Source organism: Microcaecilia unicolor, chromosome 2 (genome assembly GCF_901765095.1).
Source record: "Microcaecilia unicolor chromosome 2, aMicUni1.1, whole genome shotgun sequence".
Taxonomy (NCBI): Eukaryota; Metazoa; Chordata; class Amphibia; order Gymnophiona; family Siphonopidae; genus Microcaecilia; species Microcaecilia unicolor.
This window is the reverse complement of record NC_044032.1, coordinates 288,668,429-288,691,799: the sequence shown is the minus strand read 5'-3', so window position 1 is coordinate 288,691,799 and position 23,371 is coordinate 288,668,429. Positions and strand designations below refer to the sequence as shown.

The window sequence follows — 23,371 nt, the reverse complement described above, 5'->3', positions numbered from 1 at the left end:
ACATAACTTATTATCTCCCCTCTCAATACTGCTTTCGCGGCTTCCCAAAAGCTGGTGGAACTGTCTACCGTACCCTCGTTAAAGTGCTTATATTCAGTCCATTTAGCCCGTAAATATTCCCCAAATCGTGGGTCTTTAAACAAGTAGATTGGAAACGTCCAACTATTAAATTAAACTATTTAATTTTCTTCCTCCCCTCCTCCTTTCCAGCACATTCTAATCACTGAATGATCCGATATAACACAAGGTTCTATATGTGCCTCAGTAATATCTGTTAATAAAGTGTGGGAAGCTAGCAAATAGTCAATTCTGGCTGAGGTGCCATGTGCTCTAGATTGATGGGTATATTCTTTGTCTAGTGGATGCAGTGTCCTCCATATATCTATGAGCCCGAGTGTTGTGCATAGATCCGGCAGACCTCTGGTACTAATCCGCCTTAAATCAGCCGGGGGATGTGATCTGTCCATTATAGGGTCCCAAGTCATATTAAAATCACCTCCCAGCAATAAGGGCAATGGTTCCAGTTGAGTGATCTGCCTAAGCAATCTTTTATAAAATTTTAAATCCAATGTATTAGGAGCGTAAATACTACCCAAGATTATTTTCTGTCTATTTATTGTGGCAATGCAGAGTACAAACCGGCCTTCCACATCTTTAATCGTTTTATGCACTTGGACAGCTATACCTTTTCTAAAAAGTATCGCCACCCCCCCTTTCCGGCCCAAGGCCGCCGTTGCCACACAGTCCGCAACCCACCACTTAGCCAATTTGGTGTGTTCAGCATCTGACAAGTGCGTTTCTTGTAACAGCGCTATATCTGTTCCAAGACGTTTAAGCTGTCGCAGAATCTTGGAGCGCTTAATAGGGGAGTGTATACCTCCTACATTCCATGAGACTACCTTAATTGTTTACCCTCCAAAGTCTCGCCAATCTGTATCAGATTCATCTTCTCTTTTTGAGAGAGGCCAGCCCAGCCTCCAGCCTCCCTCTCGTAAATTTCGGTCCTCTACAAGTTGTAATAATTTCACTTTTAATACAAATTGAGTTAGTCCCCCCCCCCCCCTTTCCCAACCCAATGTTCTCCCTCTTCCCGTTCCCTCCCAGTTCCCCCTCTCTACCCCTTCTGTTCCCTAAGGAAATGGATCACTTCCGACACCCCTTCTCCTCTCTTAATAATAATCTTCTATATGGTTACTCATCTCTTGACGTTTCAACATTACAGTTTTGCATTCCTCATCTCACCTTATAGGTCTATATATCAATCGTGCTATCACATCCATTCTATCACATATTTCTTTACCGCTTTTAAACATTCTTATCAATTAAATTGTCTATCTTTTCTCTTCAGTATGTCCCATATCAGTTGCTATCTGGGAGATTATCTCCCCTTCTTTATACGATACCTGAAGCATTGATAAACAGTTCACTGTTACTTCTGCCTATGTTTACCAGGTTGACGAGTTATAATGCCTTCTTCAATTATTAAGGTTTACTAAAATAGTCCAGTTTCCAACGACATTTATCAGCAACTGTCTCAGTCTCTATGATCTTCTCCTTGACTATTTGATATAGCCTCATCTTTTAATTTACTCTTCCCGCTGAGTTTCCCCAGTGGGACATAGCTTTAGGGTCTACATGCAGACTTTTTTTATGATTTCTTGGTGCGTCTTTTATCCGTAATCAGTCCCCCTACAAATTATTCTCAATCTCAGATTTTATTGCATCGCATCATATCACCGCATTATTGTCCATTTTCCATCTGTTGTACAAAAAGTTTTGCTGTTTCCACTGAGTCAAATATTTTTATTCCCGAGTGATGATTAATTCTCAATTTCGCCGGGTATAGCAGCGCAAATTTAGCTTTCCGGTTGACGAGTTCAGAACAGATTGGCGAAAACTTTTTCCTTTGCGCTGCCACTGCTGCTGAGTAGTCTTGAAAACATAATACTTTGCGATTTCCACTGTGCAGTTCTTTCCCATTCCTTAAGGCCTGCAAAATCGCGTTTTTATGGGCAAAGTTTAAAATTTTGCAAATGACTACACGTGGTCTACCTTCTGCCGTCTGCTTTGGGCCAAGGCGGTGAGCTCGTTCAATTTTCAGCGGGCCCAAAGATTCCGGTAGTTCAAGTTCCTCTGCCAACCATGTTTCCAAGTATCTGCTTAAGTCTCGATCTCCTTGTCCCTCCGCCAGACCCACCATACGAAGATTATTTCGTCTTGACCTGTTTTCTAAGTCCTCAAGCTTTTCTTCATAAGAGGCAAGTGTTTTTTTCAGCTGGTTTACTTCTGACTCTAAAGTACCAACGCGATCTTCAGTATCACTGGCACGCTGTTGGTAAGTCACCATTTCTAGCTGAATTTGATTTACACTGTTATGCAGCGATTCTAACTTAGTGTCTAGTGAGCTGAGTTTTTTCTCCAAAATAGCTTCCAAAGCTTGCGTGACTTCGCCCACTATCTCGGCGGCCCATGCGGATCCAACCGCTGAAGTTCCCGGGCTCGCCGGCGCCGCCATTTTGTCCTCAGCCTGCCGGTTTTTATCTTTCTCTTTTCTGGCTGATTTGGTCGCCATTAGCTTCTGAATCGATAATAAGTAAATCCTTTAACGTTTCCCAAAGCTTCCTCTTGCCGATAACAATCAAACGTTTTTAGATTGAGTTTTTCAACTCGATTCTTGAGGAGAAGGCAGGAGCAATTCGACTAGCGTCCGCTCCTGTGCATAGCGTCACGTGATCCCCCCATCCGTCTTTTTTAATTACCTCCGTCGAAGCGGTTCGCTATTTAAAGCCCTGCTGCCCGTCTCCAGGCTTCCCCTGCTTGCTTCGGATGATGTTTGTGCCCTTAGTCCCGCCTTCTGACGTCATTCTGACGTCATTTCCTTTTTCCGCGAAGGCGGGACTAAGGGCACGAACATCATCCGAAGCAAGCAGGAGAAGCCTGGAGACGGGCAGCACGCAGCAGGGCTTTAAATAGTGCGCGCTTCGACGGAGGTAATTAAAAAAGACGGATGGGAGCGGGAGGGGAGGGTGGGGGCGAAGGACATCGTTGGACATGTTTCAGAGCGGGAGGGAAGGGCAGGGGAGAGAGGAGAATCGCTGGATATGGATGGGTAGAGGGGGGCAGGGGAGAGACTTGCTGGGCATGGATGGATAGAGAGGGGCAGGGGAGAGAGGACAGTTTCAGGACATGGATGGAGGGGAGGGAAGGGAGAGAGAAGAAATGCTGGACATGGAGGAAAGATAGAGGAAGGAGATTAGATGAGGGAAAAGGAAGTGAGGAGAGAAACTGCACATGGATGGAGAAAATAGGCAGAAGCTGGATCCACTGTACAGTCATGTCTGCGGAGGACCAGAAATGAAGAAGAAAGGAGGAAAGAAAAGAAATAAATGGAAAGGAAGCCCTGGAAACGGAGTCAAGGGAACAGATAGAGAGCAGCAGAATCAGATACTGGGCCAGCATGATCACAGAAACAAAGTCACCAGACAACAAAGGTAGAAAAAAATAATTTTATTTTCATTATAGTCTTTGGAATATGTTCACTTTGAGAATCAGGTGCTGAATGTTAAAAGTTTATATTTATTTACTTATTTATGGCATTTTATCCCATATTAAACATGAATTAGATTGGAACCTGGGATCACTTAATTTTTTTTTCCTGGAGAGAGTAATGCATTGCCCCCCCCCCCCCCCCCCCCGGCTATAGCCAGCTCTGCAATTTTGGGGGGCGCCGAGGTGGACGGGGGGACGCTGAGGTGGACTGGGGAGAGAGCCTGTTGTTAAAAATTTACCAGCACACCACTGGGCAGTACCCTAAAGTGGAAAGGACTGTCCTAATATAAGGCCACCAGCAACGGAAAACAGATTTGGCAGGGTCATAAAGGGGTCAATGAATATGACTTGGGCCAGGTCTTGCAGGATCTTCTGGATGAATATAAGATGTATTGGTGGAAATGCATAGAGAAAAGGCATTGTGGGAAATCTGTTTTTGACCAGATTCTGAAACAGAAAGAAGGGTGTTTCTTGCTGTGTTTGGATGTGAAGAGGGGGCTCAGTTTGCAGGATCTTCTGGATGATTCTGGATATAAGATATATTGATGGAAATGCATAAAGTAGACCTGTACATTGTGGGAAATACAATGCAGCATAGAAAGAAGGCACTGTGGGAAATTATGCTCTTGGCCAGCCTTCTGGAACAGAAATAAAGGCTGACCAAAACTGCTTTTGTTAGTTTTGGCCAAAACAGAAACTGTCCGAAAGCTTTGAGCTGAAACTAAGATGTTTTGAGCTAAACCTGTTTTTATAATGAATATGGCACAAAAGGGTGCCCTAAATGACTACATGACCACTGGAGGGAATCAGCGGTGACCCCCAATACCCCCTCAGTGGTCACTGACCCCCTCCCACCCCCCAAAATGTGAATAAAAATATGACTTCCAAGCCTCTATGACAGCCTCAGATATTAGAGCCAGGTCTATTACAGCAGCATGCAGGTCCCTGGAGTAGTGTAACGGTCAGTGCAGTGCACCATGGCTTGGAGAACTCAGCTCCCTATCTCCCTCTACCTGTCACATTTGTGGTGGAAACTGTAAGCCCTCCAAACCTCACCAGAAACCCAGAGCACCCACATATGTGTCCCACTGTAGTGGTGTACAGTTGAGGGTAGTGGGTTTTGGGGGGGCTCAGCAGATAAAATAAGGGAGCAATGGTGAGATGTGTATCTGGGAGCATGTTTTTGAAGTCCACTGAAGTGCCCCCCTAGGGTGTCCCATTTATCTCCTGGGATGTCTGTGGGACCAGTCTACTAAAAATGTTGGCTTCTCCTACATCCCCAATGGCTTGATTTTGGGCATTTTGCACTTGGACTTTTTTTTTTTTTTTTTTTTTTAAATGGACCAAAAACATCCAAATCACAAAACCTTGTTCAAAACAGTATTTTTGAGAAAAAAAGATAGACATTTTTCTTTTTTCAACATGACCTTCTTTTTCTATTTTTCTATTCAGTACTATTTCATTCACATCTTTGGGGGGGGGGGGGGGGGTGGAGGGGGGAATCAGTGACCACTGGGGGAGTAAGGAGGTGTCATTCCTCCAGTGGTCATCTGCTCAACTTTTTTCTGGCTTAGTCGTTATTAAAACAAATCTAGATCAAAATGTCCAACTTTTAGGTAGGACGTTTTTGTTTTGTTCCATTATAGCAGAAAAACGTCCAAGTGTTAGGAATGCCCAAATTCCACCCTTAACACACTCCCCCCCCCCCCCAGACACGCCCCCTTGTGATTTGGATGCATTGCAGATGAAAAGCATAGAAAAATGTCTAAAAAGTGGGTTTTGAAATAGCAATTTGGATATTTTTGCAAGAAAAACATCCATCTGCCGGTTTATGCCATTTTTTGGACATTTTTCTCTTTTGAAAATGAGTCCCATAGTCTTCCTTATGAAAGGAAGAGAAATTAACAGACTGATTCAAATGAAAAACAGAAACCTGTTTCGGGCGAAAGGAAGAACTGGATAAATAGAAACTCCAGCTTCAATAAATTTAAGAATTGGATCTCTACAAGAGAGGGCTTGAAGCTTTGAAATTCAATAAGGTGATGAAACAGTTACCAAAAAAACCCCAGGGGCCTGTTTACTAAGCCGAGCTGTAGGTGCACACACTTTTTAGCACATGCTAAAAATTATCATACACTAAAGACAGAGGCACCCATTATATTCCTATGGGTGTCTCTAGCAGCAGCGCGCATTAATTTTTAGCACGTGCTAAAAAGTGTGCTTACCTACAGCGCGGCTTAGTAAACAGAGCCCTCAGTCTTTAATGTAAGATCTTTGAGAGTGGCTTTGAGGTGAATGCTTTATGAATTGGAACTAAATTCAGATTCCAGTCTGGTCAGACCTTACAAAGAGAAGAATGCAAGCACTAACTCCTTTGCCAAAACAAAGTGGATGGGACACTAGAGAAGAGTTTTCTAGACAATCTTGAAAACACACTAGGGTTTCTACCTGGACTCTTAAGGGCCCCTCTTAGAACACCAACCTACAAAGGTTCTCTATACTATAGCATAGGCTGCTGAAATAGATCTCTTTTTAGCCTGAAGCAGAGTAATAACTTGCTCTGAATAACCTTCCATCTCAACATCCACCTCTCAACAGCCAGGCCCATAAGACCAAAGGAGGCCAGATCTTCCTAAGAAACGGACCCTGGCACAGAAGATCCATGTATTAAAGGAGAAGTATGGCTTGATTTATCTGAAGATAGACCAAGACTACATAGCACTGTCTCCTGGGTCAATCTGGGACGATCAATATTTTCCAGCCTGGATGATTCGCAATGCGATGAAGAACTCAGCATATCATTAGCCATGGGGAAAAACATGCAGCTTTTCAACAGCTGAAAAACAGGGGAACATTGATATTCTTTCTGGTTGCCATGAGATCCGAGATCAAACACCCCCAGTGACTCACCAATAAAGTAAATACTTCTTGGGATAACTCCCACTTTCCAGGATCAAGAGAATGTCTGCTGAGAAATCTACTTACAGATTCTGAGTTCCCACTACGTGGACTGCTGAGAATGGCAAGCTTCTTTTCTTCCCAGCTGAAGAAAAGATGTGCCTCCAGAGCTAACTGCACACTCTGAGTGCCCACCTGCCTGTTGACATGGAAATTACCACAGCAATAATCTAACACTTTGCAAACTGCTTTGAGTTCTAAATGATTAGTCAACTGGGATGCTTCCCTCGAAATCCATTTGCCCTGAGCTAGGCAGTTCTGAAAATGCACCCTCCATCCAGAAAGGCTGGCATCTGTGGTAATCACCACCCAATCCATGACTGACAGAAGAATTCCCTTCTAGAAATTGCTGGGTTGAAGTCATCAACTCAGAATGGATATTGCCTGAGAAGTCCAAGAGAGATGCCAATTGTAGGATTGAAGAACCAGAGACCAATGACTGAGAAGTGATTCTTGTAGAGTTCTCATGTGTGCTCTTGCATACAGAATCACTTCCAAGGTTGCCACTATGGACCTCAGAACGTACATATAATCCAAGCTTGAGGACTCTGCTGCTTCAAAGGAGCATGATTTGATACTGAAGCTTCTTCATCCTGTGAAGATGTAGAAGAATTCTTCCTTTGTGAGTGTTTGAAGAGAATTCCCAGATATTCCAAAGGTTAAGAGAGGGATGAATTTGCTTTTGTCAAAATTGACTATCTAACCCAGACTGAAGAAGTTGCAACATTTGTTTTGTGACTTGCAAGCTGTCCTGATGAAGGATGCTCTGATTAACCAATCGTCCAGATAAGGGTGGACTCTAATACCTTGCCAACAAAGAAATGCTGCCACCACAACCATGACCTTTGAAAATGTTCTGGAGACTGTAGCTAGACCAAAGGACATTGCCTGAAATTGAAAATGCTGGCCTAGTATTGCTAACCCTGGGGAGGAGGCCAAATGGGAATGTGGAAGTAAGCTTCTTTGGGATCTAGAAAAGTAAGAAACCCCCCAGGATGAATTGACGCTATCACAGAATGCAACATTTCCATTCTGAAATATGAGGCTCTTAAGCAACAATTTACTTTTTTTGAGATCCAGAATGGATCGAAAGGTATCTTCCTTCTTGGGAACCACGAAATAGAGATCTAGGAAGGTATTCGCTCTTCAATGGATACTGGCAGAACTGCTCCTAAGCTCCTGAAAGCTAAGATGGACCGTACTGCTTGTCCTTTTATGAGATTCTTTCAAGGGCATTCCAAGAAAAAGAAAATCTACAATAGGGCAGGAAAATTCCAATTTGTACCCTTTCCTGATTATATCCAGAACCCATCGGTCTGATGTTATCTGGGTGAATTTGAAATGACAGCCTCCTACCACAACACCTCCAGAATGGACATGAACCCCTTCATTAGGTGGTCCAAGAGGCATTTGTAGGTTGAGATACTTGCAATCCTGACCTTTTGTCTTCTTGAAAAAAGGACTGCCTCAATTGGAAGCAAGGCACTGAAAGTAACTTGAATGACTGGACCTAAAGCATTTGACATCCCTATAATTTGGTCTGTTGGATGAAGCTTTGAAGAAGGATTTAGGCTTGTCTTCAGGAAGCTTATGAGGCTTTACTTCTCCCAAATCCTTAACTATTTTGTCAAGCTCCTCTTCATATAGTACCAGCTGACCATTATCTCAACCAGAGAATCTGATGAGCTGTAACAGAAAGGGCCACAGATCAAGAAAAATTTCAAATCAAATCATAGACAGCATCAGCCATATATGCCAAACCTGCCTCCAGGCAAGGAAGGTGATCTTGAGTAGCAGAGTCCTGAACTTGGTCATTATCTGCTGAACCCATTGAAGCCAGGCTTGTGCCACATAAGAACCACATATAGAAGCCTGAAGACCCAGAACCTCTATCTCAAAATACTGCTGAATAATGATTCCATTTTCCTTTCTTACAAATCCTTCAGGGGAATACCACCTTCTACAGGAATAATAGTCTTTTTAGTGACAGCTGTAACTACAGCATCCAATTTGGGTTGTTGAAACCTTTCTTTCTTAAAAGAAAGCAAGGGATATAGATGAGACATTGCTCTTCCAACTTTGAGACCTGCATCAGGAAGGTCCCTCTTTGCTGAGACCAAGACTAGAATATCATCATTCTTCTGACCTTAACTCAGTGTTATGTACCAAGTCTGTTCAGAGAATTAAACCTGGGGTTGCTATTGCCAAAAACAGATTCAAATCCTTAATCCAATTTTTCATTTAATACAGTTGATGACAAGATAAAACAAATCAATCACTTACAGTTGCATTGAGCCAGAATTGGGATTCTTTACATAAAGAGTTAGTCCATGTCTGTGAGTAGTCCCTCTCTCAGAGAGGAGAAGCTATCAGTGGATGGTAATTTGAAATACTGAAACACAGCACTAACAGTGACTGCAGAAGGAGCCAGAGCAGATCTCAGCAGCAGCAGGAACAACAGGTATCACTATGGATTACTACTCTGAGAGGAAAAACAAGCAGCAGTTTATGCCTCAGCATGGAGAGTTCAAGTTCTTCATGCACTGGATCTATAAGAACATAAGAGTAGCCATACTGGGTCAGACCAATGGTCCATCTAGCCCAGTATCCTGTTTCCAACAGTGGCCAACTCAGGTCACAAGGCAGAAACCCAAATCGTGGCAACATTCTATGCTACCAATCCCAGAACAAGCAGGTGCTTCCCCATGTCTGTCTCAATAGCAGACTATGGACTTTTCCTCCAGGAATTTGTCCAAACCTTTTTTTTTTTTAAACAGATACCCTAAGCGCTGTTACTACATCCTGCGGCAAAGAGTGAAAAAATATTTCCTCCTATTTGTTTTAAAAGTATTTCCATGTAACTTCCTTGAGTGTCCCCTAGTCTTTGTACTTGTGGAACGAGTACAAAATCAATTTACTTCTACTCATTTTAAACCACTGAGGATTTTGTAGACCTCAATCATATCTCCCCTCATCTGTCTCTTTTCCAATCTGAAAAGCCCTAACCTCTTTAGCCTTTCCTCATGTGAGAGGAGTTCATACTCTTTATCATTTTGGTCGCTCTTCTGTGAACCGCTATATCTTTTTTGAGATACGGTGACCAGAACTGAACGCAGTACTCAAGGCACAGTTGCACCATGGAGCAATACAGAGGCATTATAGTATATGGAGGTGGTATAGATGAGAAGGGAGTGAGCAGAAGCAGCAGGAACAGTAATCTAAGGGGATGGGTATAGGGTAGTGTCAGAGCACGCACCAAGATTGCAAGATATCACAAGAGAACACACCAAAATCACAAAATATTACAAGAAGCACCAGAGAATGCAAACATACCCTCTGAGTACCAAGGACAAACTCACCTGCACCTGAATGTTTTTTATGAGATCAGTGCTGATGTGCAACATTACCATGCCATGTTATTTCATGCCAAAAATCTAACGCCAAGATATAAATAGCGCCTTACTCCATGTGGAACCCTTAGGCATGGATAAAATGGCCATAAAAACGAAAGGCAATTTTTGTCTGGGGAATTGCGCCCGCTGGTAGCAGAGGTCAAGACCAACAATGTCCTCTATGACCTAGGTACAGCTACCATCTCTCTCGATTTACCTCAAGAGAGCAATCAGATGGAGGGGGGAATTTGCTCCTCCCAGCATGCCCAGAGGCAGACAGTAACAACAAAGCTCCAAGAGGCACTGAGGGCAGAACACAGGTGTTCATAAAGGCTAATCACAGAGGACCGCAGAAGTGCAGGGACCTGGTCCATTATACATAGCTTAATAAATATACAGACACGTAATCTGTAAGAAACAGACAGCACAAGCTGCCTCATGTAATGGGGACAGAACAGTCATAAATGGGAAAAGGTTTAGGAGGATCCTTAAGTCCTTACATAATTGAATCTTCTTGATATATAGTGGACTGAGGAGGAGAAATAGAAATACTAAGTGCTTCTAAAAACTTTGTAATTAAATGTGGAAGTTCTTCCTTTTGAAACAAAGAACTTTTGGGTCATCTCCTTCCTCCATAGGTATTTTGCCCTCCTCAGGAGGATTTCTGGAGGGTCACATGATGACCGGAGTGTGAGCTTGACCTGTCCTGTGGGAGCTCCCTTCCCCTTTATTTCTTAATAAAACTTGATCCTGCTCATTGATACCTCTTTACCAGAATCAGATGCTGAGATCTTAATATTTCTCAGATGTTACAGTGCTACTTTGGTCACTCCACATGGTGGCTATATCCGGTAAATCTCGGAAAGGCTCGGCAAATAAATCGTACAGCTGAATCCAAGATGGTGGCAGAAAAGGAACAACTAGTCCTAATAATGTTGGAGGAAATGGCCCGGCATCTAACTAAGTGTGTAAAAGCTATTCTAGAGGACAAAATGTCTCAGCTGCAGTCTACTACATGAAATGAAAGAAACATTGACTATCCAGGCTGGAAAAATAACAAGTGGAGCAGCAAATTACTGCGCAGAAGAAGGTGAATGACCTGCGGGGAAGCTGACAACAATGCAACAGCAGCATGCAAAATTGGAAGATAGATTGGATGAACAGGAAAACCGCAGTCATAGAAATAACATAAGACTGGTGGGTCTCCCTGAGGCAATTGCTGACAAGGATTTACCTCTTATTTGTGAAAAACAGATCCCAGATAGGTTGGACCTTGCTGAAAACAGAATGTATGAACCGCCTGCGCCCAAAGTTGCAGGATGGTGGTCGGCACAATTTCTAAATTATCTGGATAAAGTGACTGTGCTGCATGCCTATTGAGCAATGAGACAGCTGGAGATTAGAGGTCACAAAGTCATGTTATTTGAAGACTTCTCAGCACAAGTCTCAGTCACTGTGCAATGGTGCCCTACTGCTCTCAATTGGTGAAGAGGGGGGTTCGATTTTCAATTCAATGGTCAGCATGGGTCAAGATCTTTCACAATGGCTTGGTGAAGTCGTATGACACAGTACAAGAACTGAAGGATTTCATGAGGTCCCTGGGAGATGACACGGCACACCAGAATCCTGCTCCTTGATGCCCTACAATTTACTAATTTGCTAGCAATGCGATTCATTGATGAAACAAGGCTAGATTGGTTGGGTGATCCTTTTTGCAAACGCTGTGAACAGGGGCCATTTCATTCTTGAATATCCTGTAAATCTTTTGGCGACACTGACATTGGTCACTCAAGGTGCTTTGCTTAATTGCTACTTGATTTTGAGTCAGCTCTGCAACACACTTGCGTGGTGGCATGTACCGTGTAGGGGAGATGGTGTTCCCTATCAGATGAGCCATTTGGCTCTGTTTGGAACATCTGCATTGGAGACCTAGTGGATTTCCATTCTGTCTGTGGTTGACGCCTCTCGAATGGATTGCACTGATTATGGGTCACTGACATGTTGGTGTGTACATATCTCATTTCATGTGCCTATACTATTGCATCAAGTAGTTCAACTAGTTGACGAGCGTATTTTGTTGCAACAGGTTTTATCGGAGCTGGCTCATACTAAAGGATAGGTGGGCAAGGTTTTGTTTGGTTTTGCAATACATGGTTTTAGAAGTAAAGGGTAAAGGATCATGGATTTGATATACTGCCTTTCTGTGAGTACAACTAAAGTGGTTTACATACACTATGTGAAGGTACTTTTTCTGTCCCTACTGGGCTCACACTCTAAGTTTTTGAATATGGGGCAACAGAGGGTTAAGGGACTTGACCATGGTCACAAGGAGTTGCAGTGGGAACTGAACCCAGTTCCCCAGGTTCTCAGCCCAGTGCACTAACCATTAGGCTACTCCTCTACACACATTAGGCTACTCCTCTTTACTTGTTTGATGGGTTATATGGGATGTATTACCTGAATACAGGGGCGGGACTTGTATGGGAAACTAAGATGGGGTGTGTTGAAAGGGGTAAAGGAAGAGGGGAGTGGTACTGTATGGATATGATGTGATTGTGACTGTGTTTAGGAGTGTTTTTAGATGGGATAGGGTGGGGTGGGTGGGACCCTACTCTGGCACGTATTACTGTATGTGATTTTGTAACTGGTGTGTTAACGGGTGAGAATATGATGGATTGGATGTCTGGAGAGGTGTATATGAGGGGGAAAGGAGAGGCTGGGGTCCTTTGCCCTCAAACGAGTAAATGAGAACTATGGTGGCAACTAACCCAGTGGATTATGGGTGAAATTAAAATGGTTTCTCCAGTCAAAAGAAGAAAAATACTTACATATTTGAGACAACACAAAGCTGATGTTGCATTCTTTCATGAAGCCCACCTGTTGGAGCTGGAACAGACGTTGTGTAGACAGTTGGTGGGAGAAGTGCTCTCTTCTACTTTCAATGGGTGACAGTGGGGCGTGGCAATTCTGAGTTGGAAGGATTGCATTGGAAGTTGCATAAATTAATCCAAAGATTCACAGGGGAGAGTAGTTATTGCCTTAGGTAAAATTATGAGCCAAAAATTCCTTCTCAGTAGTATCTATGCCCCTAATATTTATGATCACAAATTTTATTCCCAGTTAGTGGCCATGGTGATGCAATATTAGGATTATCAGATGATTTGTGGGGAGGGCGATTTCAATATTATGGATCTGGCGATTTCAATATTATGGATCCCCTAGTGGACTGCAAACCATCTAAGTCCCCCAGGGTTGATCATGGGGCATAGAGGTGTTAATTTTGTGCTCAAACAATTGGGCCTGCTTGATGCTTGGCAATCACTTCACCCTACTGAAGTACTGTTTAATTGTTTTTCTCAGGTGCATCAAGTATATGCCTGATTGGACTACGTTTTGCTCCCACTGCATTGTTTACCCTATTCAAATGGTACCCTTTTGGGTGCTCCAGAGGGAGAAGAACTTCTATAGGGGGATTTTGCAACAGTTTATATGGAAGGGTAAGGTTCCTAGGTTGAGCTATACTAAAACTGACCTTGGATAACCCAAAGAAGGGTTTAGAAGTGCCTGATCTGGTGGAAGGGAATGGGGGTGTGATGACTCTTAGGTTTTAAGACACTTTTATACCTTTCTAGTTTTTTTTCCTTCATTTCTGTTCTGACCACCTTGCACTTGCTTGGGTTTAGGAGGAGGGGGGGAATGTGTTTGTGGGGGGATTTGGGAAAAGGTAAAAGCAAAGGGGACAGGGAGTTATTTTATAAAATTATTAAATGACGATAATGTTGGTTTATATATCTTATGTAACTGTACACACCCTTTTTTTTGTTTTTTTACTGATTGATCTTCTGTTGGTTATGGTTACTATGCTTTGCTGTCAATAAAAATTGTTAAAACTTAGAAGTGCTTTATCTTCAGTGTCACTATAATAATTAAATTTAAAATTCTCCCATAGGCTACATATTACTCATTATAAAGGCTATCAAATGAATCTATGGGATAGTGATATTTGTCTAAAATGTAACAGAGACAGAGGTATGTGGTTCCATTCATTTTTGGAATGCTCTGCCTTGGAAACATTATAGAGCTCTGTATATAGAGCTAATAAAGCTATTCTGAGAAGTCGCCACCATATACATACAACTTGCTTATGTTAGGGGATTGGGAACCCAATGAGGATAGGGACAGTGAAAGTATTATCTCTATTGCCCAGAAAAAATGTATTCTTACTGCACTGTATTGGTTAAGAAGTTGATTTTAAAAGAGTGGATTAAAGAAACAGCACCTTTTGTAACTATTTGGACTCAGTGGATGTCTGTAATAGGCTTGTTTGAATTGCGCTAATAGACCCTGGGCTAAGGCTTATGTCCTCTTGTGGAAGAAATTTCTGAAACTTTATGGATACCAGAAGGAATGGTGGAAGACCTGAACTCTTCTTAAGATGCTGTTGACTTTTGTAAATGGTCTTGTATACATCTGCCGGGGTGGGAGGAGGGGAAAGGTAGTGGATGAATGGAAGGATGTTGTGTGGGCGGGTGTTGTGGTTTAGGAGGTAAATGTTAATTTTCAGCGGAATAGATGATGCGCTTGTCGTATGCTGGAACCCTCTTGGATAAGAACCCACCAGGCGGGACGTTGTGATTCTACCTTGCAATGACATTGGTATGCAGACCTAATTGTTATGATGTTTGATAACTATTTTCTTTGCTTATGTTGCATCAAGCAGAGATATGTTGTTTCTTCTTTTTTATACTTGTTGTTCCTGCTGAAAAGATACATAACGATTTTAAAAAAGATGATTCCTAAGAAAATTAAGGATAGGGAATGATGAGAAATATCCAAAGAATGCAAGGATTCAGAGTTAAACGTCTCCATTTGCTCCAGTTTGATCCTGTTAGAAAGAGCAGAGTCTGGCCGAACTGAGAAAAAATGAGCAGAATCCTGCTTGGCTTCTTTTTAATAAATATGCCTGGTGAAGAGATAAAATAAATTCAGGAGAGAAAACTGAAGCAACATCCAATAGAGGAGAGAAAACTGCCTCAGTTGCCTGTTTTTGTATGAGGTAAAACCGGTGCTGAAGTGACTGGAGCCAATTGTGAAAGTGAAACTGCTGCACAGTGAGTAGTTAAGATGGCTGCCATTCCTGCAGTCTGTGATGCACAACTGTGGGAAACCTCAGTCACAAGTGATAACTCAGGAAAGCAGGGAGGATCGTAAAGCTCTGAACCTGAAGAAACCTCCTCTGAATTATCTCTGAGATCTTGATGTCTGCTCAGTTTACAAGTAGCACAGTTACACATCATGGCACACCACAACAAGAGAACCATTTAACACTCTCAGTGAGAGCCAACATTAAAAAAAACAATACAGCACTAGCACGGGAACAGCTTCTGTGAGAGAAACAGTCTTGTCAGCAACAGCAAAAACAATCCTACATGTCTTCCCTACCAAAGCATGTGCAAGAAAAGAAAACGAGAAGATTTACCCCATAATCTTCTCACTCAATCACCCTGAATTCTCCTATTAGCATGTATTTGTTCCCAGAAGCAAACAGCAGAAAAAGAGGAACTCGGGAGAGTGGGGAAGGGACCTGAACATGTATACACTGGAGGAAAGGAGAAACAGGGGTGATATGATACAGACGTTCAAATATTTGAAAGGTATTAATCCGCAAACGAACCTTTTCCGGAGATGTGAAGGCAGTAGAATGAGAGGACATGAAATGAGATAGAAGGGGGGCAGACTCAAGAAAAATGTCAGAAAGTATTTTTTCACAGAGAGAGTAGTGGATGCTTGGAATGCCCTCCCGCGGGGAGTGGTGGAAATGAAAACGGTAACGGAATTCAAACATGCGTGGGATAAACATAAAGGAATCCTGTTCAGAAGGAATGGATCCTAAGGAGCTTAGCCGAGACTGGGTGGCAGAGCCGGTGGCGGGGATGGTGCTGGGTAGACTTATACGGTCTGTGCCAGAGCCGGTGGTGGGAGGCGGGACTGGTGGTTGGGAGGCGGGGATAGTGCTGGGCAGACTTCTACGGTCTGTGCCAGAACTGGTGGTGGGAGGCGGGGCTGGTGGTTGGGAGGCAGACTTATACGGTCTGTGCCCTGAAAAGGACAGGTACAAATCAAGGTAAGGTATACACAAAAAGTAGCACATATGAGTTTATCTTGTTGGGCAGACTGGATGGACCGTGCAGGTCTTTTTCTGCCATCATCTACTATGTTACTATAGGATTAAGGGAAATGTGACTTGATATACCGCCTTTCTGTGGTATTTTGCAACTACATTCAAAGCGGTTTACATATATACAGGTACTTATTTTGTACCTGGGGCAATGGAGGGTTAAGTGACTTGCCCACAGTCACAAGGAGCTGCAGTGGGAATCGAACCCAGTTCCCCAGGATCAAAGTCTGCTGCACTAACCACTAGGCTACTTCTCCACTCAAGAGAAATTTAGTCTAGATATAATCCTTCCCCCTAGCTACAGTGGCACCAGTTACCAACCAATCCAGAAGACAACATGTACATCCAGTGTTAGAGCTGCACAGTCAGCAACCTACCAGCTGGTGGAGACAGAAGAAAACTGAGTTGTTAGAGCTGTCCAAGTTTCTAATAAGTAGACTTGTATCTATGAACTGTTTCTACCTCAACTCTTGTATACAATTATCTTTAACAGGAGGATAGATGGTCTCATAAATCACAGGGATCTGTTGCTGAATAGCATTTTTTTTTGTGATTATAGATAATCATAGACCTCTACTGCCTCCTCCTGCCTCTTTTTTTTTTTTTTTTTTTTTTTTACTAACAGCACAACAGCAGAGAGACACTCTCAAATGTTCCCTGCTCAAGTCCCCTGAGAAAGCGATAACGAAACAAGCGCTTGTCGGGACCAGCTGAGCTTGTAAAGATAAGTGGAACATTGCAGATGAGAGGTGACTGAACTGTTAGTTGCTTTGGAAAAAAGTAAAAAAAAAAAAAAAAAACCCCAAAAAAGAGACAGCAGGAGGCAGAAGAGGTCTATGATTATCTATAATCACAAAAAAAGGGGATCGATATATTTGAAAAATGCTATTCAGTAACAGATCCCTGTGATTTATGAGACCATCTATTCTCCTGTTAAGATAAAGATATTTGCATACAAGAGTTGAGGTAGAAACAGTTCATAGATATAAGTCTACTTTGTTTGATGCACATTTTAGATATTGCGTAGACGAACACAAGCCAGCATAGTTTGTTCACAAGTTTCTAATAAGACACAGCACAATTCTGTACCCTACTTCTCCACCTACTGGTTCATGGACATCCAACCCACAAGTTCCTGAATTGGTCTGGTGCTGACACCAAGGAAACACTCATTTTGCCCTATTTCCCCCTTTAAGGCATCAAGCAGGAAAAGATTTACCATTTCATTGGTGATGGGAAGGCGCTTCCGCAGGACACCAGTAACCACTTCCACAATCGCCTCATGTAGTTTTGGAAACCGCAACAGCTCCTGGAGATAATAAATCAAGAAGCTATGATTACGGGACCCTTTTGTTTCTGTAAGAAAAATATTAAAAGTAAAAAAGCCAGGAAAATAGTTTCAATGCATTTTATACTGACTGAGCAGTGCTGTTACCTCTGTATTATAAGCGGAACATTGTTATCACCAGTATATTAAGAAATCAGTTTTCAAAATGATCTAGCAAGCAAACTAAACAGTAATTAGGCTAGATCAGAGGGACTGAAAATTTCTCACTGCTGAGCAACTATATATGGCCACCTAATTTTCTTCAAAAATGGGCTTTTCATGGGATAAGGTGGGGTGGGATAGTAATCTATGTGAATATATTGAAGTGTCAAGTAAATGCGCAGCTCTCCCCACATTATTCCAACTACAGATAAAACTGGAGAAAGACACATACTCAGGTAAAGTGCAGCAAATTTTCACAGGGAAACTAGTCATGTTGTTTTTCTTTAAAAATACATTACAAATGATGCTAGTGCAAAAGTACCTGGGTATCTTTCTACTAACTGAATTGCACTTATAGGTGGAGCAGTGCTGTTATATGTACCTTATTGGCCTGTTTTTATAACTGGAGGCCTGTGAAAAGTCCACCTTCTTGAGCATGGCTAGAAGAAAAACAATTAGACCTCCTACTGATTACTGAAACCTGGTTACATGTGCAAGACGATCCAATATTAAATGACCTATGTCCCCCAAGTTACAAAATTCTTCACCAAGCTAGAAACGGGAAAAAAAGAAGGAGGCATTGCCATAATATATAAATCCTTTTTCAAAGTAGAACTGATAGCTCATATTAACTCCCCTACTCTCGAAACAATTGCTTGCAAAATCAACAGCAACACTCTATCTGATCCTATCGACATCATCCTTTTTTTACCGTTCACCAGGGAGCTGGTAAACAACAGAAAATATCTTCACTGAATTTGTATCTAACATATGCACTAAACTTGATAACATCCTACTAATAGGGGACATTAATTTACACCTAGATAATCAGAATGACAGTAATACAAAAAATGTACATGATTTTTTTTAAACTACAGGCAACTCACACAAGCAATCAGCCATAACTCTCACAATAAAGGACACTTACTTGACCTATTAGCCTATAAATTTGCAAACAACAAGAACTTTCATCTAAGTAACCATACTTGGACTCAAAATCCCTGGTCAGATCACAGTAAACTCGAGCTCTCCCTCTATTGAAGGGAAAACACAAAATCAATGAAAAATAAAAGTACTACGACGCCTCACAAAACTAGAGGAAAAATAAATACCACAACCTTTTCTGGTCCAACGTCTTGAACAATCCTGCTCTTCCTCCAGCAGACAATAACAACTTCATGATTAAATGGGATGACCTATGCGAAAATGTCTTAAATAACATAGCTCCCCTCAAATCAACATGCAAACCAACCCAAAAAAGTTCACCTTGGTTTAATCAGCCTATCCTTCTTTTGAAAAGGAAATGTAGACAACTGGAAAGAAAATGGGCTAAAGACAAATCAAACGAAAACAAATTAACTTGGAAAATTGCCATTAAAACATATAAAAACTAGATCAAAATTGTAAAAACTCAATACTATAACAAAATAATCGGTGGTAATTTCCTTAATACCAGTAAACCTTTCAATCTGATAAAAAATGTGGGATACAAATGTAACAAAACAAATAGGGATCACTCCGCTGGACTATAAATCATAACAACCAGAACACAGCGGGTATTACATATCGATTGTGAATAAGTGACAGAGGGGGAGAGGACCTCAGACCAGTGACGCTTTTTTAATCAATGAGATTATATTGATGTGGTCACAAACGTGTAATCACTGGTCCTCTACCAGCCTCCTCCCGCAATATTCATTTGTGTGTTTCTAATATTTGTTAGTGCTAAATATCACAAACATATACAACAGATATCGATCACCACAGCTACTTAGCTTATTGTTGCTCCAACCAGGGGCTCCCCAACGGTCCCATTTCGCCACTTGGGGCTTCGTCAGGGGAAGAGCACCCTGCTACGCCAAACTGTGGTAAACACCCGGCAAGCCATTGAAGCCGCCAACAAAATGTGCGCCTTCACTGGCTTGCCGGGTGTTTACCACAGTTTGGCGTAGCAGGGTGCTCTTCCCCTGACGAAGCCCCAAGTGGCGAAATGGGACCGTTGGGGAGCCCCTGGTTGGAGCAACAATAAGCTAAGTAGCTGTGGTGATCGATATCTATTGTATATGTTTGTGATATTTAGCACTAATAAATATTAGAAACACACAAATGAATATTGAGGGAGGAGGCTGGTAGAGGACCAGTGATTACACATTTGTGACCACATCAATATAATCTCATGGATTAAAAAAGCGTCACTGGTCTGAGGTCCTCTCTCCCTCTGTCACTTATTCACAACCGATATGTAATAAACGCTGTATTCCGGATACAAATGTAACAAATAAAAAATAAAATTCAAAAAAGCCTGTTAGCCACAGAAGAAATAACCACATCACGGAGTCCCCACCAACAGCAGAGCAACTGGCTACTTTTTTAGAACAAAAAAAATAGTTAAAATCAGAGGAGTACTCAAATTTTAAAAAATCCACCATCAAGATATTTACAAAAAAACAGACATACATAAAGGAATAGCCACCAACAGAATCCGGTCTTCCTTCCAACTACCAACCCATGACATAGTAAAACATTACCTCCTAAAATACTCAACCTCACAATGCATACTAGACCCTTGTCCTAGTTACCTTACGAAGGAAGCTCCTAATATATTCATTAATCTGCTTCAGCAGCATATCTCCTTCCTACTATTCCACGGCACTTTTTCTGATAATAAAGGCTCTATTATCCTAACACCAATACAAAAAAACAATTCAATCACCATAACTGATGTAACAAACTACAGACCAGTAGCCTCCATTCCTTTGATGATAAAGGCGAGGGAAGGAATACTAGCAGCACAAACTATGGATTACCTTTCACATTTCTCCCTAGTACACAAATCGCAATCAGGTTTCAGACCATGTTTTAGCACTAAGACTGTCCTTACTACCCTAGTATCAAATCTCAGAAAAGAAATTAGCATAGGGTCTAAGATCTTAATAATGCAGTTCGATATGTCTAGAACATTCGATGTAGTACATAATAATATCCTACTAAACATACTAGACAACTTTGGCGTATGTGGCACAGTCCACAAATGGTTTAAAGGATTCCTGAAATCAAGAACTTACAAAATAAAAATGAAAGGAACCTTATCCTCTCCTTGGTCACCAGACTGTGGTGTCCCTCAGAGCTCTCCACTATCGCCCATAGTGTCTAATGTAATGATGTCACCACTAGGTAGCACACTAGAAACACCAGTATTCAAAACATTCATATATGCTGATGATGCTACCATATACATAACCTTCAAGACATCTTAAAAAAGGCAAAACGTGGCTTAAATTTGATGGAAACCTGGGGCCTCAGAATCCAAACTAAAGCTAAATTAAAAAAAAACAAACAAACCCTAAATTCATGGTCATTACCAACCTTTTTGACCAAAACGACTAGAACTGTTTCACAATTGACAACACTTAATTTCCCATTGACAATAATCTGGAAATTCTAGGTATAATTATAGACAAACATATTGAAACTCAAGTTTTCTCAGTAATCACAAAATCTTTCAGGTCTCTTTAGAAACTAAAAAGGATCAGACCCTATTTCTCATCAGAAACATTCAGACTATTGGTACAATCATTAACATTATCCCAATTTGATTATTGTAATGCCATATATATTGGCTGTAAGGCGTACCTGCTGAAAAATCTCCAAACAGCTCAAAACACTGCAGTCAAGTTCATCTACAAAATCTCTCATTTTGAAAGTGCCTCCCCTTTATTAATCAAATTACACTGGCTTCCCATCAAAGCGTGAATCATCTTCAAATTATGTACCTTTATCTTTCCAATCCTAAATGGCACAGCTCCAGACTACATGGTACAATTAATAAACTTACCCCAAAGACACACTAAATATGAGGCAAGAAACTATCTCAGACTATACCGCCCAAATTGCAAAAAAATGATCTACAAAACTCTGCAGACTTCACTTACCTAGGAACCAAATGGTGGAACTCCTTACCACCCAAAATAAGAAATATACAGGAATAAACTAGATCCCACAAAATCCTCAAATTGTTCCTATTCAAACAAACCCTCACAAAGGACAACCATATCTCAAACAATTATTACCTGAATTGGTTATTACTCTGTTTACCATTAACCTTCTCTTTGCTTCATGTTCAATTTCTCATTCATAATAGATTTTCTAAATGTTAAACATCCATAGCTATCCCGGTACGTTTATGATACTGTATTGTAAAATTGGATTCTTACAACAAATTACTTTCTTATACATTACTCTTTGTTATGAATCCTATACTGTTTATTGTAAGCCACACTGAACGCAAACTTGTTTGGGATAATGTGGGCTATAAATGTCACAAATAAATAAATAAATAAATTTTATCATTGTGATAGTCCACTTCAGAAAGGCTTGTTGCAGGAAACTAACACTCTCATATAAGATAACAACATTGCTTATGGTGAGAAAACTATACATATCAATTAACAAAAACTTTAAAATTGAAAAAAACAAAACAAAACAAAAAACAACCAAAGAATAAAAGGAAATCTAAGACAATAAAAAGAAACTAGAAAAAATTAAAATACTGCTTAAATTGCATTTTGTGAAACCTAATGATCTGTAAGAAAAATACCATAATCTTAATCTTCATTAAATTCTTCATACTTTTTTTTCCTCTGATTTTCTCCACCAGCCTGGACATAAAGGTCCCAGTCTCCACAGAGTGAGAGCAGTGCTGGATATGAGAAAGTAACATCCTCCAGCAGCTCCTCAACTGCCCCCAGCTCTGCTACTCTCCACTCTTCTCTTAGTAAAAGCAGATTTGAGCCCTGGGGGTTTATTAATGCCCCATGCTGCAGCTGCTGGAGGAATGGGTGAGAACTGAGCGTGCTTGCAGTGCCGGCATCAGTGGTTCCACTTGCTGCTGCTGACTACTGCCCTCTGCCTGACTTGGGGAACCATGAAAGCTACACAGTTGGGAATGGGCCTGGGCCAGCTCAGGCCTACCTGTAGCTGTGCCCTTCCTTCACAGTCCAGCATTAATCTCATCCTGTAAAGACTGGACATAAGATAAGCCAACATTCGTAATGTGACTCTGAAACTTATCTTGTATAAAAACAGAGGATGTGTCTCATGACCTTATTCCCACCACTTCCCCTTCTGAGTGTGGTGGATTTGTTACTAAGTACAAAAGTACAGCTTAAATGTAACTCGTTACAGTAAAAAGTATTAAAAAAAAAAAAAAGTAACTCATTACAAGTAAAAGTACTGCCAACTGTATTTAAGTACTGTAACAAAGTAGTACTGTACTTTGTTACTACCCATCTCTGGTTGTGCCTGGGGAGAGTCATTGAGGCCCAGGCGAGTAGGGAGAGAGTGTGGAAGGGATGCCTTGATGGTGTACTCCTGTGGCAAATATACACAAACATATTTAAAATTTTGTGAGTAATACCTTTGTTCTTTACTGCATTTTAAATTAATTGCCAAAGAACAATAATTTATATTGTATTATTTTGAAAAATATTAAACTACAAAGAATTTTGAAACTACTGTGTGCAGATTTCTGCAAAAAGGAATATGCGGAGTGATGGTTACCTGTGTATTATAGGTGGAACAATGCTGTATAATGCGCTGTAATTCTTCATGTACCAATTCCACACAACGCAGACTTGGCTCCTCCAGTCGCTTAATTTGCCGTTTCACCAAGAGCTCGAACGAAACCTCAGGAATAAAGAGTGCTGGACGAGGTCCCTGCACAAACAGCCAAAAAAACCACCTCCTTAATACCTGGCCAAAGCAGAGGACAACTGGAGTAGTGCACATGCAGACATTAAAGAGAGA

General features: G+C 41.4%; 1 protein-coding gene across 2 annotated transcripts in view; it reads right to left on the bottom strand.

Annotated features, from left to right (window-relative positions):
* Nucleotides 1-23,371, bottom strand: part of LOC115463583 (dynamin-1-like protein) — a 165,130-nt gene that overhangs the window by 9,228 nt on the left and 132,531 nt on the right. For both annotated transcript variants that reach the window (XM_030194236.1, XM_030194237.1), the window contains exons 12-13: nucleotides 23,126-23,281; nucleotides 17,297-17,386 (exon numbers count right to left, since the gene is read on the bottom strand). In XM_030194236.1, coding sequence (XP_030050096.1) covers nucleotides 17,297-17,386; nucleotides 23,126-23,281 — 246 coding nt within the window. The remainder of the gene's footprint in view (nucleotides 1-17,296; nucleotides 17,387-23,125; nucleotides 23,282-23,371) is intronic.